Source organism: Carassius carassius, chromosome 9 (assembly GCF_963082965.1).
Source record: "Carassius carassius chromosome 9, fCarCar2.1, whole genome shotgun sequence".
NCBI classification, from domain to species: domain Eukaryota; kingdom Metazoa; phylum Chordata; class Actinopteri; order Cypriniformes; family Cyprinidae; genus Carassius; species Carassius carassius.
Window position 1 is genome coordinate 15,156,822 of NC_081763.1, and position 20,315 is coordinate 15,177,136.

Consider the following 20,315-nt stretch of genomic DNA (forward strand, 5'->3'; position numbering starts at 1 on the left):
TTCGAACCAGCAGGCCACTCTGGGTTGAGCGAGACCCCACGGAATGAGCGAGCGGAGCGGAATATTCAGAAATGCGCTCTCCGCCCACGAGCTCTGATCGGAACAAACCCGAACCTCACTGTCTGCTGAACAGAAACATCAAAATAGACATAGCCAGACTATACTATTTTATTACAATTCTTGACTAAATTTGCTATATTAAGGTGTTTTTTTTTTTTTTTTTTTTTGCCTATAGCGTCATTGGGCCATAGACGTAGGAACGATGAGCATTTACTACTTTTAAAAAATGCGGGTCGGGTACAATATTTTTTTTCTCTTTTTGCGGTCCGAGTTGCGAGCGGGTTAGTTGAAAACATCGGTCGGGTGCGGGTTGTTTATACACTGACCCGCGCATCACTGACTCTTATACAGAAACACTTGGTACATGTTTGCAGTCACTTGGTCATACTGGACAGTGTTGCTTGTGTTCCTTGTCTTGTTTTAATCTTGGAGATGTACTGAGCATCAGACTTCTTGTAAGAGTGGAATCAGATTTGAGCAGTAAAGTAAGAGGCATCTCATGAACTTTTGTGTGTCTTGTTCTACAGTTTGACTTTCAATATCTCTTTAGTAATTCCAGATGGTGTTGTGCTCTTAGATGAATTGCATAATTCCATTATTAATAATTAAACATAGTTTTTATGTGTGAGGATCTGTGTGTTGCATATGAAGAAGTCAGTTCATTAGTGTTGGAAGTGTTTCTGGATGAAGTATTGTTTTCTAAAGTCAAGGACTATTATGTCATAGTCTCTTTTTTTGCTGCACTCATGCCAGGGTTCAACAAAGAAGCCTTCCAGAAGACATGAGGTCCAGGGATCTGAGGTTGTCTGTTTTAAGTCAGGACATGCTGACCCCTGCTGTTATGTCATGAACTACAGCATACATGTGAAGAAGGATTTTAGCCTAAAGTAGAGAAACTGCACCTTAAACTCAAAACTGGTGTCTCTCTCTGTGTGTGTAGATATATATTTAATTCATAATGTGACAAAGCCTGTAATATATGAATACTGCCTGAGTCTTGTTTGTGAATTCCATCTTTACTGTTATTTTATTTTAGAACTCTTATGTAACTGTACTTATATTTAGTTTTAGAATAGATAGAGTACAACTACACAATTTAAAATATGAACAATTTTATTCAGTTTCACCACAATATTCAACATGTAACAGTTAAAACATGAATAAATAATTTTAAATATCATCTTACAAAATGTGAAGCTTAATTTTTTTAGTCAAAACAAATTGACTAATTAATATCAAGTTGAACACTTTTTTTTAGTAGAAAAATGGAGTAAACTAATGTGCAATGATAGAACATACTGTACATAATGTATAAGGTGTGAGCATTAGAGGAAAAGGAATCATAATGGAACGAGACCTCAATTTGTTTTTAAATAAATAAATGGAAGAGTCAATGAGAAAAGAGGTTAATCAGTCCCTTCACCATTCAGTTCATGAGGTGTTTTAATCCACCTCTTCAATAGTTGGCCCCTGAGCACCGGCCCCTGATCCTCCACGTGCCTGAGCTCCACATCCTCCAGCTGATATCCCTCCCTGATACAGTTTAGTGATGATTGGATTGCAGACTTTCTCCAGCTCCTTCAGATGATGTTCATACTCCTCCTTATCAGCCAGCTGGTTGTTTTCTAGCCAGCTGACGGCCTCGTTACATTTCTCAATAACTTTCTTCTTATCGTCCTCGCTGATCTTTCCCTTCAGGTTCTCATCTTCCACACTGTTCTTCATGTTGAAGGCATAGGTCTCCAGAGAGTTTTTGGCAGCAATCTTCTCTCTTTGCAGATCGTCTTCAGCTTTGTACTTGTCCGCTTCCTGCACCATCCTCTCGATCTCCTCTTTACTCAGTCTGCCCTTGTCATTGGTGATGGTGATCTTGTTCTCTTTTCCAGTGCTTTTGTCCACCGCCGACACATTTAGGATCCCGTTGGCATCGATGTCAAAGGTCACTTCGATCTGCGGGACTCCACGTGGAGCAGGTGGGATTCCTGTTAGCTCAAATTTACCCAGCAGGTTGTTGTCTTTTGTCATGGCCCTCTCTCCCTCGTAGACCTGGATCAGGACCCCGGGCTGGTTGTCTGAGTAGGTGGTGAAGGTCTGGGTCTGTTTGGTGGGGATGGTGGTGTTGCGTTTGATGAGGGCCGTCATGACTCCACCTGCGGTTTCAATACCTAGGGACAGTGGAGCCACATCCAGCAGCAGCAGGTCCTGGACGTTTCCAGATGTGTCTCCCATGAGGATGGCGGCTTGGACCGCGGCACCATAAGCCACTGCCTCGTCTGGATTGATGCTCTTGTTCAAGTCTCTGCCGTTGAAGAAATCCTGCAGAAGCTTCTGGATCTTTGGGATTCTCGTTGATCCTCCGACCAACACAATGTCATTGATCTGAGACTTGTCCATCTTGGCGTCCCTCAGAGCTTTTTCCACAGGATCAAGTGTTCCTCTGAAGAGGTCCGAGCACATCTCTTCAAAGCGAGCTCTGGTGATGGACGTGTAGAAGTCAATGCCCTCGTACAGTGAGTCGATCTCAATGCTGGCCTGAGAGCTGGACGAGAGTGTCCTCTTGGCTCGCTCACACGCTGTCCTCAGCCTCCTCAGGGCCCTCTTGTTCTGACTGATGTCCTTCTTGTGCTTCCTCTTGAATTCCTCAACAAAGTGATTCACCATGCGGTTGTCAAAGTCCTCTCCACCCAGATGAGTGTCTCCAGCCGTGGCCTTCACCTCAAAGATGCCATCTTCAATGGTCAGGATGGACACATCAAAGGTGCCTCCTCCCAGGTCAAAGATCAGCACGTTGCGCTCTGAAGCTTTGCCTTTGTCAAGGCCGTAGGCAATGGCTGCAGCTGTGGGCTCGTTGATGATTCTCAGGACATTCAGTCCAGCGATCACTCCAGCGTCTTTAGTCGCTTGCCTCTGGGAGTCATTGAAATAGGCAGGAACTGTGATAACTGCATTTGTCACCTTCTGCCCCAGATAAGCTTCAGCAATCTCCTTCATCTTCACCAGGACCATAGAGGAAATCTCTTCAGGGTAAAATGTCTTGTTTTCTCCTTTGTATTCAACTTGAACTTTTGGCTTTCCTTCATCACTGACGACTCGGAAAGACCAGTGCTTCATGTCAGACTGCACAACTGGGTCATCAAACTTCCTGCCAATCAGCCTCTTGGCATCAAACACAGTGTTGTTGGGGTTCATGGCCACCTGGTTTTTAGCTGCATCTCCAATGAGCCTCTCGGTGTCTGTGAAGGCAACATAGCTGGGTGTTGTTCTGTTCCCCTGGTCATTGGCGATGATCTCCACCTTTCCATGCTGAAACACCCCCACACAGGAGTAGGTGGTGCCCAGGTCAATCCCAATAGCAACTCCTTTTGCAGATGACATGTCTGATTTTGTTTTAATGTCAACCTGTATTCAACAAGCAAAAGAAAATGTGAAAAACACTGGGATGTAAAACCACAGACTTTCATCATAAAATGAATGTTAAATGCATTTTTTATATATATTTGTCTCTATATACAATAATCTGAAAAATGATAATAGTGTTTTATTGAATATAATAATAATAATAATAATAATAACAACGAGCACTTAAAAATAATCCTGCTATAAGAAACGTGAGTAAATCCATAATTATTGATTCATTAGGCAACTCTTAATCACATATTTCTGGTTATCTAATCGTGAAATTGATAAGCGTAGGATAAAACATAATTTTATGTATACATTTCGTGTCTGATTTCAAGCTGTAGGTGTAACTGTGCACGTTTATGTGTAACGTTAACTGTGCACGACTTAACATCGAAAAAGAACAGCGGTAAATTTGAATAATTTTAAACTTACCTTGAAATAATTAGATATTTTTTGTCAGGCTAAATTGCGGTTCCTTGTCTAAATAGTACACTTCGTTGTCTCTCCGGTCTTCTTTCTGAACTATACCGACCACATACTGCAAAAACAGATCGGTCGTGTTTTATATTCTCAGGCAGAGCCCTGTTGAAGTTTCTCGAAAGCGCCCAGCGAGCTCGACCAATCAAAAACCAGCAAAGCGGGACGGCTCCTCCCTCAAATCTGCGTCATCATGTAGTCCAGTCCCAGCTATTTCTGGCGTTTTCTATGGTGTGGTTTAATTTGAAAACGTAAACGAAAAGCCTGAAACCGTATAAACTGTGTAAAAAAAAAAAATACATTTAAACAGCTTTACGTTTAAAAAAATAATTAAAAATATATTGAAAGTTTTTTTATTAGTTTTTTTTTTTAATGTTGAATAATGTTTCTTAAAATCAGCATTATGCCACAAATGCAGTTAACTGAACTTATACTGAATATTCCTTGAAGAGGCATTTATCTATCGTTTATCTATCAAATAACGGTTTATTTAAAAAGAGAGAGATAACTTTACACCAAAATATTTTCTAAGGATATTAATTTCATCCACTTATAGATTACATGCATAAACACTGTGTATGTATATGCATTTCTTCCAAGACCATTACTATGGTGCCTTTTATGTTTTTCACATTTTAATAGCTATTTCAACGTTTATTTTTAAAGTTGTGTGTGCAAAAGACTGAAAGATCATGTGTAAAAATGCAACTCTTGTAAATCTAGCATTAAGAGCCTGATTGACATCTCTTGTCTTTGGAAGATTAGGAAAATAGATATTTCCTGCAAATTGGAAAACAGAAGTTTACTACAAACACAGACACACAAATACACACACAAATCCAACTTGGGGTGAATATTATTTACTTGATTAAAAAAACTAATTTTAAATAAATGTTTTAGGATAATTAAAGAGATGCCATTTTATTTTCGATTAAGGAGGACAATTAACTATGTCAACGCATTTGGTATATACGGAACAAAATACACGAGAAACAAAATCATAAACCCACACTTTGTATATTAATGCACACTCGCATGTTCGCAATTTGTTTGTTTGGCCTCATTTAAAAGCAAAAGTCTGGAAGCATCCAGAAGTTTCCAGTGTGCTGCTTCAGTGACATGCTCAGCTGACGCTACAATGGCACGTGGCTTCCTGCAGTGTTTTGATTGGTCGGATTCATTCACTGGACGCTTCCAGAAGTGACGAGAGTTTGAACGGGTGCGCGCTCTGCCGTATTTAAAGAGCGAATGACAGCCGGTAACGAAACACTAACGAAGAAACAGCAAACCTGACTTTTTCCGCGACGGGGTGAAAATTAACTAAATTCAAGTATTCCCTCTAAAGTAAGTCCACCTATATTTTCCTGTAGTGGCTAAACACAGTCTACTTTATATGTTTCCTACTTTGTATAGGCCTATGTACCTTTTATTAGATGTTATTTAGGCAGTTTACGTTCTCCTAAATAAACTAGAAACTAGTAATCGCTTTGTTGCCTGTAGTATTCACTTTTTGCATAAAGAAAAAAAATCAACAAACCTTACTTTATTTTAGGTTATTGTTATTAAATCAGCACATGACCTATAGATACATTATGTACCAGAAAACTATTTTTTCCCCCAGATTGTCCACTGTATAATTACCGTCTTTTTAAACTATTATGAGGTGCCATTGACTGTAAACGTCTTGATATAATACTAATAACGGCATAATGATATACATTTTATTTGCTCATCAATTGCGCAACAATTAGCTGATACTGATTGTTTTTTGTATGTGTGTGTGTGTGTGTGTGTGTCTGTGTGTTTTACTACAGTTACTTCAAATCAGACATGTCATCTGCAAAAGGAGTTGCTATTGGGATTGACCTGGGCACCACCTACTCCTGTGTGGGGGTGTTTCAGCATGGAAAGGTGGAGATCATCGCCAATGACCAGGGGAACAGAACAACACCCAGCTATGTTGCCTTCACAGACACCGAGAGGCTCATTGGAGATGCAGCTAAAAACCAGGTGGCCATGAACCCCAACAACACTGTGTTTGATGCCAAGAGGCTGATTGGCAGGAAGTTTGATGACCCAGTTGTGCAGTCTGACATGAAGCACTGGTCTTTCCGAGTCATCAGTGATGGAGGAAAGCCAAAAGTTCAAGTTGAATACAAAGGAGAAAACAAGACATTTTACCCTGAAGAGATATCCTCTATGGTCCTGGTGAAGATGAAGGAGATTGCTGAAGCTTATCTGGGGCAGAAGGTGACAAATGCAGTTATCACAGTTCCTGCCTATTTCAATGACTCCCAGAGGCAAGCGACTAAAGACGCTGGAGTGATCGCTGGACTGAATGTCCTGAGAATCATCAACGAGCCCACAGCTGCAGCCATTGCCTACGGCCTTGACAAAGGCAAAGCTTCAGAGCGCAACGTGCTGATCTTTGACCTGGGAGGAGGCACCTTTGATGTGTCCATCCTGACCATTGAAGATGGCATCTTTGAGGTGAAGGCCACGGCTGGAGACACTCATCTGGGTGGAGAGGACTTTGACAACCGCATGGTGAATCACTTTGTTGAGGAATTCAAGAGGAAGCACAAGAAGGACATCAGTCAGAACAAGAGGGCCCTGAGGAGGCTGAGGACAGCGTGTGAGCGAGCCAAGAGGACACTCTCGTCCAGCTCTCAGGCCAGCATTGAGATCGACTCACTGTACGAGGGCATTGACTTCTACACGTCCATCACCAGAGCTCGCTTTGAAGAGATGTGCTCGGACCTCTTCAGAGGAACACTTGATCCTGTGGAAAAAGCTCTGAGGGACGCCAAGATGGACAAGTCTCAGATCAATGACATTGTGTTGGTCGGAGGATCAACGAGAATCCCAAAGATTCAGAAGCTTCTGCAGGATTTCTTCAACGGCAGAGACTTGAACAAGAGCATCAATCCAGACGAGGCAGTGGCTTATGGTGCCGCGGTCCAAGCCGCCATCCTCATGGGAGACACATCTGGAAACGTCCAGGACCTGCTGCTGCTGGATGTGGCTCCACTGTCCCTAGGTATTGAAACCGCAGGTGGAGTCATGACGGCCCTCATCAAACGCAACACCACCATCCCCACCAAACAGACCCAGACCTTCACCACCTACTCAGACAACCAGCCCGGGGTCCTGATCCAGGTCTACGAGGGAGAGAGGGCCATGACAAAAGACAACAACCTGCTGGGTAAATTTGAGCTGACAGGAATCCCACCTGCTCCACGTGGAGTGCCGCAGATCGAAGTGACCTTTGACATCGATGCCAACGGGATCCTAAATGTGTCGGCGGTGGACAAAAGCACTGGAAAAGAGAACAAGATCACCATCACCAATGACAAGGGCAGACTGAGTAAAGAGGAGATCGAGAGGATGGTGCAGGAAGCGGACAAGTACAAAGCTGAAGACGATCTGCAAAGAGAGAAGATTGCTGCCAAAAACTCTCTGGAGTCCTATGCCTTCAACATGAAGAACAGTGTGGAAGATGAGAACCTGAAGGGAAAGATCAGCGAGGACGATAAGAAGAAAGTTATTGAGAAATGTAACGAGGCCGTCAGCTGGCTAGAAAACAACCAGCTGGCTGATAAGGAGGAATATGAACATCATCTGAAGGAGCTGGAGAAAGTCTGCAATCCAATCATCACTAAACTGTATCAGGGAGGGATATCAGCTGGAGGATGTGGAGCTCAGGCACGTGGAGGATCAGGGGCCGGTGCTCAGGGGCCAACTATTGAAGAGGTGGATTAAAACACCTCATGAACTGAATGGTGAAGGGACTGATTAACCTCTTTTCTCATTGACTCTTCCATTTATTTATTTAAAAACAAATTGAGGTCTCGTTCCATTATGATTCCTTTTCCTCTAATGCTCACACCTTATACATTATGTACAGTATGTTCTATCATTGCACATTAGTTCACTCCATTTTTCTACTAAAAAAAAAGTGTTCAACTTGATATTACTTAGTCAATTTGTTTTGACTAAAAAAATTAAGCTTCACATTTTGTAAGATGATATTTAAAATTATTTATTCATGTTTTAACTGTTACATGTTGAATATTGTGGTGAAACTGAATAAAATTGTTCATATTTTAAATTGTGTAGTTGTACTCTATCTATTCTAAAACTAAATATAAGTACAGTTACATAAGAGTTCTAAAATAACAGTAAAGATGGAATTCACAAACAAGACTCAGGCAGTATTCATATATTACAGGCTTTGTCACATTATGAATTAAATATATATCTACACACACAGAGAGAGACACCAGTTTTGAGTTTAAGGTGCAGTTTCTCTACTTTAGGCTAAAATCCTTCTTCACATGTATGCTGTAGTTCATGACATAACAGCAGGGGTCAGCATGTCCTGACTTAAAACAGACAACCTCAGATCCCTGGACCTCATGTCTTCTGGAAGGCTTCTTTGTTGAACCCTGGCATGAGTGCAGCAAAAAAAGAGACTATGACATAATAGTCCTTGACTTTAGAAAACAATACTTCATCCAGAAACACTTCCAACGCTAATGAACTGACTTCTTCATATGCAACACACAGATCCTCACACATAAAAACTATGTTTAATTATTAATAATGGAATTATGCAATTCATCTAAGAGCACAACACCATCTGGAGTTACTAAAGAGATATTGAAAGTCAAACTGTAGAACAAGACACACAAAAGTTCATGAGATGCCTCTTACTTTACTGCTCAAATCTGATTCCACTCTTACAAGAAGTCTGATGCTCAGTACATCTCCAAGATTAAAACAAGACAAGGAACACAAGCAACACTGTCCAGTATGACCAAGTGACTGCAAACATGTACACAGGTGTTTATGCACAAAGTGTTCCTGTGGCTCAGTGGTAGAGCATTGTGTTAGCAGCACAAAAGGTTGTGGGGTCAATTCCCAAGGAACACACACTGGTAAAAAAAAAAAGTGTAGCGTGAATGCACTGTAAGTTACTTTGGATAAAAGTGTCTGCTAAATACATAAATGAAACGAAAGTTATGTGGATGAAATTAATATTCTAGAAAATAAATGCCAATTCAATGAATATTCTGGGTTCAACACAAGTTCAGTTAACAGCCTTTTTTTTTCTTTTAGAGAAAAGGATAGACGTGGAAATATTGTGCCAATCAACATTAACGTTTTTGATTGAGCTTAACTTGTACTAAACCCAGAATATTCCTTTAATTGAACTGTAACCATTAGTTTAGTCTTCAGTTATACATTCAGCCATCATTGTAACATAATGAGCACGGATTTAAGATGCTGATCAGGGCAATTATGTTGGCATCAGGCATGTGTGTCTCTGCTGTGACTGGAGACAATAAGCCACATGTGCATCAATGAGAGCATATCAGGAAGAGTGTGAGGCCACCACGTGTGAAGAACAACATGTCAGGCCCTTTCCATATTAAGTTTCACAGTGTCCCTGGCATGACAAGGACAGCCCTTTTAGGCTAAAGCATGCCAATCAAAACATGCCCTACCACAGATAATATAACCTCAAGAATGGAAGAACAATAAAAAAAACCCGGTTGCAAAGTTGCTTCTGAGGCTTCTGTCTTTCTGTCATTTTTCAGCATTCTCACATTTGTTCTTCATTCTTGCACATATGCAAAAATGTGTATAAATGTACATTTTATCATTACTGAATACTCATAATGTAATGGAAGATTTTTGTCAAAGTATAAAGTGAATGCATAATTAACTAATCTGCTTGTTATTGTTTTTTTGTCTTGTTTTTTTTAGATTAACCTGTCTGTCTTTGCCCACCGTCACAGAATAAAACAGAGCATACAAAGTGTAATGATATAAATAAAAATAGAATTCTTCAACCAAACAATGTAGTTCCTATGAAACAGTTGTGGTTGCAACATAATGGTTACCGAGCAACACTCAGAAGTAAACAAAGGTGTATGTTTGTAGTAATTTACAACAGCTTCGAACACGGCTCAACCAATCAGAATCAAGGACCGGAACAATCCGTTTTATAATGCATGTTTTAAACAGCTCATTATACAAGTTAATCACGGTGGTAATCTAATGCGCTGCTACACATACAGACAGAAGCTCATACATCACGCGCACATGACTTCACTATTAGTAGGTAGAGAAACACACACAAAATTAAAACGAAACTATTAATAATTCAAATTTATAATTAAAATAATTCAATAAATTAAATTAATAATTCAAATAATAATTCAAAACATAAAATTATTAATGTCTATATAATAGCACACCTAGCAACAGGAGCATCACCAGAGGTGCACATGCTCAGTCTGCTGCTGCTGATTTTGATGCTTATATTATTATTATGATTAGCTGCTACTGTAGCGAACTGGTGAACTCTGTTCACTTAGGTGAAAACATCAAGGGTTGCTAAGCAAACATACTTGTGGTTGGGCCTTGAAAGGCCAGAGTCTGCAGCAGAACAAGAGGTCAACACCGCTGAACTAAATATAATCTTAAGAGACAGAGAAAGTGTGAGAGAGAGAGAGAGAGAGAGAGGGAGAGAGAGAGAGAGAGAGAGAGAGAGAGAGAGAGAGGGAGAGAGGTTATTAATGAGGGTGTTGGGCTTTCTTTAGGATGTCCTCTGCCCTCTGTTCTTTTAAGAATACTCAAGGACAACCAGCTATTATTAATAGTGATAAGAAGCTGTTCCCCTAGAAATGTTCCTTCACTGTAAAAGCTGATAACTGTTTTTTTTTTCACAGCTGTGACATCCAACGTACTCGCTCATAAACATTCTCTTTCATCTGACTGCTCCCAACCACCCACATAAATAATGTTTGTCCTTGCCTTTATGAGGGTCAGTGCATCTATTATTTCACAGAGTGAGACGTGTCAAAACACCTTAAATCATCAATGGTTTAAAATGTATGGAAGCCTGTTTTTGTTTTGTTTTGTTTTTTTCAGAATAAAAAAATTAATAATAATTATACTAAAAAGGCAATTGTAACCCACAATTTTGATATTTTGATAAACTCATAATGGTGAGATATAAACACAAGGGGGGGAAAAAAGTAAGAATCATGAGATAAAAAAAAAAGTTACATTTAACTTTATTACATTTAATTTTGTTGTGGGAAAAAAATCTGAATGGTGAGACGTAAATTCAGAATTGCAAGTTATACATTTTTTCTCTGAATTATAAGTTTACATCTCATAATTCTGTTTATATCTCACAATTTTGACATTTTCTCAGAATTGCAAGAAACAAAGTTCAAATTGTGAAATAAAAACCTTTCATCCCCCTTTGTAATAATATACTAATATTCTAATAATTTGTTGCTATTTTCACCCGACTTAAATAATGAGGCAAAATGTTTTATTGCGTTTGCTGCCAAGATAAAATGGGAATATAATTTACAGTATAACACTGTCGAAATATAAAATATTTAAGTTGTGCAACCTAATGTAGAAATAATGAAATTATATTTTTCCCATTTTAATTTAGATGTTGCCACATTTGGTAAATTTAAGTGACTTGACAAAAAATGTTATGCTTTTGTGCCAAACTTTTTTCAAAGCATGCAATATCCCTTAATAACGTGATTGTACAAAACATTTTTTAAAAACATTAAAAAAGGCATTAATGGGTTTGTCTAGATGATCTTGAACATATCCACGTGTCATATATGTGCGCATATAGAGGCGTTCATCATTAAGGCCTGGATTATGGCACCATTCACTGGAGCCACAAATTCAAATAACCAAGAATAGGGACAGTGCTGAGAATTTAACACCATTCCTGTCCAACACCTGCCACACACTTGTTTGAGGCACACACATGTTCACAACATACTGTACACGTGTGAAGATGTGTAAAATCACACTTGCTTCTGCATTTGCGAATACATTCATGTTTATTTATTAATAAAAATGTTAAGCAGGAAAGACCAGTGAGTAATCACTTATGTGTTTGACAATAATGTATATATTAGTACCAGTTAACTAGAATTGACAGCTCTACCACTGTCAAATATTCCCAAGATGTTGTTCCCCCTTATTTTCCCCTTCATTACGTTCTCTAATTCCTCAAATGTCACTTCTGATTAATATATATTTAATGATATATTTAACCTTCAGTTCATCCCAGATTCTTGGCTTTCCTGAGTCTCTCTTCTCTTTCCCTTGATCTGTCTTCCTGTCATCAGCAGTGTCTCTGTATGTTCCCCAGGCCAAGTTCATACCTAAAAAGAAAGACACATACACAATGACAGAGTTACAAAAGGATAAATATACTCAGAAAATGAGGGAATGTTATTTCTTAAATCTTCCGGCACTAACCGGTCAGTTGCATGTGTCTTATTTCTCTCCAGTACAACATCAGACATCCTGCCACCGCAACAATCACTTCACCAGAAGAAGATCATCATCACTGAATCAATTTCTTCCAAACTTCCGGTTTATAAAATTGAAGTGCTTTGTGCTTTTGTACATAGTTATCTTTCACGGCTAGCAACTCTTACTTTAGTGGGCATAAAATGTTATGCCATATAACTGAAATATTGTGAAATTGTATTACAATATAAAACATTTTTTTTTAAAAAACATTTACAATTTAATTTATGCCTGTCAAGATCCCTTTAACAGTATTTATTAACAGCTCTGCGAGCAGGCATAATTCTCAAACAAAACAATGTAAAATTCAAGGAGAAATTCAAATTCAACTTCAGAAGGGGGAACAATGCCAAAATAACAAACAAAAGTATTCCTATTCTGGGGGTTAGATTCTTTGTAAACCTGTCAAAAAAGAAAATCAAAGAATAAAAGAAAATCAACAACAAAATTATACACTCACTTCCTATCTAATCCTCAAACCAGTAGAAAAACATGTATAGGACAAAGGAAAAGACAGCCACCTCCCTACAGCTTCCAAAAGGTTACAATCAATCAACAGAGTAACGGCTTAAAGGCTGATTTATACTTCTACTATACTAAAGGCCGTAGCCTTTACGCCGTAGGCTATGTGTCAGTTTTCATTTATACTTCTGCGTCCATAGTCCGCGTCGATGTGCAGTACACATGCAAACCACTAGAACAGAACAGGAGAAGATGGCATTCTTTCAGTCTCCGCAAGGATGTTGTATCATGGCAGATTGTCACGGACATCTTCTGATGCATAATGCTGTGTAGTATAATAAATGAAAAGACACTTGTTCTTTGCTTTGTTTTAATTTATATAAGAAGATGTAACAATAAAATATATTAAAAGTACACATCAACACACAAAACTCAAGTACATACAGAGGGAGGGGTTCTAGCAAACACAGTGCTTGCGGTTCGCACAGATTTGATGTGCTTTTAGATTTTTGGAGAGGTGCACGTCAGGCTATGGTATAGGATGTGCATCTATGTGTAGGGTATGGCGTAGATTCAATGCAGAAGTATAAATCAGCCTTAAGCAATAGGTAACATAGAAATACAAAATAAGGCTTAAACAGCAAAGCTGTGGGCTGGGTATCTTGCAGTATCTTACTCGACACAGAGCAAGAAAGGTTACCTAGGGCTTCTGGCAGCAACAGAGAGTTAGTCACCAGTTCTTCAGATTAATGAAGATAACAACTATACAGAACTCCAAAAGGCTTCAACAAACTGAGCTGGGCAGGGCTGGACAAAGGATGTGCTGCGTAGAGAAATTCTCGTCTTCTGAACGTTCTTCTCAGATGGCAAGTAGGTGCAGCTGGAAAGGGCAATCAGCTACCTGCCAGAGTGGAAAAAGTTGGAGCCAGAGAAGCAGTAGACAGGTAGAGAGGGAGAGAAAGAAAGAAAAGCAACAAAAGTCTTAGGCTAAGTCTTCTTGCTGTTCCAGAGGAACTAGCATCGACCTGGAGTTTGAAGGACAACCCAAAATTTGGAGCAGAAAGAACGGGGGCATGGCACAAGTCTTTAGGAGCATTGAATGCAAAGTTACATGCTGGACTCCACACAAATTTTCTAGAGGTATTAAGTAGATCTGTCAACAGAGCAACCACAGAAGCAAAGTTTTTACAAAACCCCCTGTAGTAACCAGCTATAACCAAAAATCATCTCAGTTATCTTTTGTTAGTAAGAGTGGGGAAATTAAGTATAGTAGCAGTGTACAGTGTACAGAACATTTGGTCTTCATGTACAACCAGGTTTTCTTCCACAGGAGAATATGCTGCAGACAACACAGTAGCAGCACCTGCAGGTAAAACATTGGCAACACAAGCTTCTGAGGTTTCTTTTCTAACATAATACTTAACGTGTTCAGATGACACACTCAACTCATTCTCCTACGATCTGGAGTCAAGATCACATAATCAGTGTCAGAGAGTCTCTTATCAACAGCATAAGGGCCAGTGAACTTAGCCTCTGGGGCTGAGCCTGGAACAGGAAGCAGAACTAAATGACCAGGTTGGAAGATACGTTTTACACTGGTTTTGTCGTAATGTAACTTCATCTTGGACTGGGCAGTCACCAAATGAACTTTTGCCACCTCACAAGCTTTATGGAGGCATTCCCGAAAAGCACTTGCATAGTCCAAAATGTTGCTAGACAAAGGCTGTTTGGACAACAACTGCTCAATCAGCAGTTTCAAGGGCCCACAAACAGTGTGCGTGAACACCAGCTCTGCAGGGCTAAAACGCAGGGGCGTCGGACTGGGGGTAAAACCAGTACTGATTACCAGGGCCCCAAAGGAAGAGAGGGCTTGGATTTGGATTTTGAAAGCGGACCAACACAATCCAAAATGAAATGCTCAAAGGGCTCCCCCACCACTGGAATCGGATGGAGTGGGGCAGATGGAATGGTCTGATTTGGCTTACCTGCCAGTTGGCAGACATGACAGCATTTGCAGAATCTGAAAACACTAGATTTCAAGCCAGGTCAGAAGAAATGTTGTGAAATGCGTTTGTAGGTGTTTTTAACTCAAAGAGAGGGGATGCTCATGGGCTAGCTGCACAACCTGAGGTTGATAATCAGAGGGTATGATGATAGCTAAAGCATCATCAACATAACGTGGCCTCCAACAATGGATTAAAATGGCATTTTCCCAGATGAAAGCTATTCTAGCACTGCACGAGCCATCCAACGGAACAGCTGCCTCAACACAGGTTGCTAGAGATGGGTCAAATCTTTGGTGGTCTTGGTCAAATTTCAGATTTCAGGATCAAAGGAAGTGGCTGGAGATTTAATAAATAGAGTACATGCCAGAGAATCTGTAGCTGGACTCAGGGATGAGTCAATCAGATTCACAGTCTTTTCCCACTTCTGAGCCTGCTCACAAGTTATAGCACAAGAAGGAAGAACAGAAGGGTAACGGGCAGTGATATCAGGAGCCATACCTGGCTAATCTACAACAACTGGAGATGTAACTACCTTACCACCTAACAAGTTATTCTCCAAGATAAGGCTTACACAATCCACAGGCAGCTCAGTTCGCACAACAAGAGGAACTGTACCTGTAACCAAATCAGATTTTAGATAAACCATATGCAGTGGCACCCTTACACATCACAATTCTTTACCCCGGACCAACACATCCATATAGGAGTACGTTTCTGGTGAGAATGGCAATGCATCAGCTAGAATGAATGACTGGGTTGCACCTGTGTCCCTTAGAATGGAGAGACATACCCAGAGGATGGGTAGAAAGGAAAACAGGACCAGTAACAAGAAAGGGTTCATACCAAGTACTCTTAACCGGCATGGGACAGCTTTCAAGACTTGACATAGCTTTAGCAAACGCCACACTTTTAGATTTCCCAGCAGCATTCTTTTCCATGCTGTACAATCAGAAATAAGGTGCCCAGAATCCAAAAAATAGAAACTTACACGTTTGCTACTGTAGCGTCTTACTTCAGCCTTACAAACCCTTGTCTGCCATTTCCCTTTGAACACTGGAAGCCTCCTTCTCTGATTGCTCAATATTCAAAAACTGATGTTTGGACTGCCGTGAAACTGGGAACACTGCCTTATGGGTAACCACAAATTCATCTGCTATCACAGCTGCCTCAGAGAGTACTGCCTACCTTTTGCTCATTTAAATGAACAACTAGATTTTCAGGAGCACAATTTTGAAACTCTCCAAATAGGATAAGTTCCTGCAACTGTTCAAAACTTGTAACCTTATTAGTGAGGCACCACTTTTCAAAAAGTGTTCTCTTCTCCTGTGTAAACTCTACATACCATATTTTTTGGACTATAAGCCGCACCTGAGTATTAGTCGCATCAGTCCAAAAATACATCACGACGAGGAAAAGAACATATATAAGTCGCACTGGACTATAAGTCGCATTTATTTAGAACCAAGAACCTAGAGAAAACATTACCGTCTACAGCCGTGAGAGGGCGCTCTATGCTGCTCAGTGATAGACTACAGGAGCAATGAGCAGCATAGAGCGCCCTCTCGCGGCTGTAGACTGTAATGTTTTCTCTTGGTTCATTTCTTTCGGTTCATGTCAAATTAATTTTGATAAGTCGCACCTGACTATAAGTCACAGGACCAAGAGAGAGTGCAAGAAAAAAAGTGCGACTTATAGTCCGGAAAATACGGTATGTTTGTTTGGCTGTCTTCATTAAGTTCCGGAAGCAGAAAGGTAGGCTTCAGGTACCAACTCATACGCTCTTAATTCTGCTTTGTATCACCAACTGTATCGTAGTTAACAGTGCTAGATTGTGACTGGGCAACACCAAATGCTGTTGAAGAGAGAGATCTCATCCAAGGGAGGGGAACAGGCTGAACAGACTTCCTCTGCAATGTCTCAGCTTCGTTCTCAAGTGTTTTAAACTTAATATCCCGATCTGCCTCGACCTCAACAGTACAGAGTTGTACTACTTAAATGTCATGTTCTTGTTTTTTCAATTCAAAGTCAAGCTCTTTTAAATTGATCTCAATCATCGGACCTAGTCGGTATTCAGTAAGAAGAGACGGACCAGACGCAGATGCCTCTCTTGCTGCTACATCCTCCCTTGACACATCAGGCTGTGAATCATCAGGCAAAATACCTCTAGTTAGTAACTCGATATACAGTACATCCTTAATCACCTGCTTAGTAGCACCTCCAGGCACCATAACATTAAAGAAATCAGCAATCAATAACAAATCTCTTTTCTTTTTTTTGCATCGATTAAAAACATCTGTGGAAGGTGTAAGTGTAAACTCTATTAAGTCAAATTCCATTACTACACACTACTCTGCCCTCACCAAAAAGAGAACCATCAAAGCTCCTTACTTTTCAACAGTGTATATAAAAGCATTGACTATGCACATATTCAGTTTTTCTGTTAGTACTTTTCAAAAAGCACTTAAGTTACTACTTAAAGATCCCGAATGAGCCCCCAAAATATGCTACGTCCTAAGTGTCAAGGGGTTTAAAGGTAATGTTAAAATATAAAGGGCTTAAGAAGAGCATTTGCCCGAACCCCTGCCACAGAACAACAACAACAACTACTACTACTACAACAAATAAAGCTGCAAGCAGCAATTACATGGCCAGCACTACAGAAGCAAACTTCTTAATTAATGTGGTATGGTCATTGTGAGGTGACAATGGCACATACAAAGTTTGGTGTCAATATGTCAAATCTTTGCAGAGATGTATAGCATCAGATGCAGTTTGACAATATGTCTAAAATTTGTAGTAGCACGTTACAAAAACGGTTTAATTTATCAACACAAAATCCATAACTGTTTGTGAGCAAAGTCTGAAGATCATCTGACTCGATTTTGGTCAAAATCTAACCAACAGTTGATGAGGTTTAAAAAAGTATGTTTTCAATATAAATCAAAATGACAGACAGGAAATTCAGCTGACTATGGTAAAATTGGTATCTATGTTGTCAGCATGACCCAAGGGGTATTTTCATACTCGTTTCATTACAATAGGCTAATGTAATCAAAAGCTATTAGCATTTTTGTAAATATAGTAATTAACAGTTAATTAATGGTTTATTACTCTTGACCAATAGGTGGCGCTGTTAGCAAATGAATGTGGCATGGTCAGGGTGAGGTGATAATGGCATATACAAAGTTTGGTATCAATATGTCATATATTCGCAGAGATACAGCTTCAGACGCAGTTTGGCACGATGCCTAAAATTTGTAAATCTAACCAACGATTGATGAGAAGTTAAAAAAAGTAGGTTTTCAACATAAATGAAATTGGCAGACAAAGTTTGGCTGACTATTGCAAAATTGATATCTATGTTGTCAGCATGACCAAATGGATATTTTCATAGCAGTTTCATTACAATAGCCTAATGCAATCAAAAGTTATTAGCATTTTTGGAAATTTCATAATAAAAGGTTAATGATTGGTTTAGTACTCTTGGCCAAATTGATGTGCCATGGTCAGTGTGAGGTGACAATGGCACATACAAAGTTTGGTGTAAATATGTGTGACGACTGGGTGAAGGAGAAGCTGGAAACAAGTGCAAGTATGAACAATATTTAATGAAAACAAACCAAAACAAACAAGAATACACCAACGCTGGGAAGACGACAATCCAGGATGGTGAAGGCGGTGAGTAATCCAGATGGTGGTGGAGAGTGGGCAGCAGGAGAGGATGGCACAGGAACTGAGGGGAATCGAGCCGAAGGTAAGTGGTGATGCTTGTGAAGGTGCGATGAGTGGATGAGGTTCCGGGGGAAGACACGGACATCCAAACGCAGAACAACACAGAAGCAAAGAACAGTAACCAACATGTAACAGCATTCTCACAAACACAAGACGTGAGACAAGCCATTATATAGGGAGTGATGAGTGACAGCTGCTGCTGATGACAATTAACGGAGACGCCCACAAGCTAATCAGTGCAGACGCGAAACACACAGACTTCACCACAAAGTGCAAAACCCAGAGATCACGGTTTACCAACCGTGACAGTACCCCCCCTCTAAGAACGCCTCCTGGAGTTCCCAGAAGGGCCTACCTGCTGATTGTAATCATCAATAAGGGAGTGATCCAATATGTCCCTAGCAGGCCCAATAAATTTGGGAGCTAACTTGTTAGATACGGATCGCAGAGGAATGTTATTGGTAAAACGCATGGGCGGAGGGGACCGCGACTTCAGATTCCAGACTGGGAAAAACTGGTGGCTGGTAACCTAAGCTGCACTGGAACGGAGAAATGCCCGTAGCTGACACTGGTAACGAATTGTGAGCGTACTCCACCATAGAGAGTTGTTGGCTCCAGGAAGAAGGATTCTTGGAGACCAAACATCGCAACGTCCTCTCTAAATCTTGGTTGGCTCGCTCAGACTGCCCGTTACTTTGGGGATGATAACCCGAAGACAAGCTAACTGATGCTCCTAGCAATTTACAAAACTCTTTCCAAAATTTGGATATAAATTGAGATCCCCTGTTAGAAACCACATCTACCGGGAGGCCATGAAGCCGAAAGACGTGATCTAGGACAGTGACCGCTGTCTCCTTGGCTGTCGGTAATTTGGGCAAGGGAATGAAATGTGCCGCCAAACAGTCAAAACGACCGTCATGCCATTAGAGGGCGGGAGGGCGGTAACAAAATCTAGTGCGATGTGGGACCAGGGTCTCGAAGGGACAGACAGCGGTTGAAGGAGCCCATCAGGAGGTCGGTTAGATGACTTACCACTGGCGCAAACTGAGCAAGCCAAAACAAAATCGCGGACGTCACAAGCCATAAGTGGCCACCAGAATCGTTGTTTAACCAACCCATTAGTTCGACTTATCCCTGGATGACAAGCAACGTTAGAGCAGTGACCCCACTGAATGACTTCGGACCTTAACTCCTCTGGCACAAATAAATGGTTCGGTGGACAACCAGGCGGAGGCGTTAGCCCTTCTAAGGTCGTCTTGACCTTCGACTCGACCTCCCATACGAGTGCTGAGACCACTACTTTCTCAGGTAAAATACACTCGGGAGTCACCGGGCGGGCGGAGGGATCAAAAAGACGTGATAAAGAATCGGGTTTGACATTTTTGTAACCCGGGCGGTACGATAAAGTAAAATCAAAGCGACCGAAAAAAAGTACCCGCCGAGCCTGCCTGGAATTGAGTCTTTTGGCAGTTCTAATGTATTCTAAATTCTTATGATCGGTCCAAACAATGAAAGGTACCCCTGAGCCTTCCAGCCAGTGATGCCACTCCTCTAAAGCTAATTTGACGGCCAACAATTCTTTATTACCAATGTCATAATTGCGTTCAGCAGGAGATAAAAGATGGGGAAAAAAACGCACAAGGATGTACCTTATCGTCCGAGGCAGCACGTTGGAACAACACTGCTCCTACCCCCACCTCTGATGCATTGACCTCCACCACGAACTGCCATGTGGGGTCAGGGGCCACAAGGATGGGAGCCGAAACGAAGCGGCTTTTGAGGTTAGTGAATGCAGTCCCAGCTGCG

General features: G+C 40.7%; 2 protein-coding genes across 2 annotated transcripts; one reads left to right on the top strand and one right to left on the bottom strand.

The window, feature by feature from the left end:
* Positions 1-1,422: 1,422 nt before the first annotated feature.
* LOC132149052 (heat shock 70 kDa protein-like) lies at positions 1,423-4,052 on the bottom strand. Its single transcript, XM_059557956.1, has 2 exons — positions 3,895-4,052; positions 1,423-3,459 (listed from the first exon to the last, which is right to left on the bottom strand). The coding sequence occupies exon 2, from the start codon at positions 3,433-3,435 to the stop codon at positions 1,504-1,506; it is 1,932 nt and encodes a 643-aa protein (XP_059413939.1). The 5' UTR covers positions 3,436-3,459; positions 3,895-4,052; the 3' UTR covers positions 1,423-1,503.
* Positions 4,053-5,769: 1,717 nt separating this feature from the next.
* Positions 5,770-7,782, top strand: LOC132149053 (heat shock 70 kDa protein-like). Its single transcript, XM_059557958.1, has one exon. The coding sequence runs from the start codon at positions 5,770-5,772 to the stop codon at positions 7,699-7,701; it is 1,932 nt and encodes a 643-aa protein (XP_059413941.1). The 3' UTR covers positions 7,702-7,782.
* Positions 7,783-20,315: the final 12,533 nt, after the last annotated feature.

Excerpts from the sequence above, each read along its gene's own strand:
- LOC132149053 (XM_059557958.1), top strand. The coding sequence starts at position 5,770 with ATGTCATCTGCAAAAGGAGTTGCTATTGGGATTGACCTGGGCACCACC.
- LOC132149052 (XM_059557956.1), bottom strand. The coding sequence starts at position 3,435 with ATGTCATCTGCAAAAGGAGTTGCTATTGGGATTGACCTGGGCACCACC.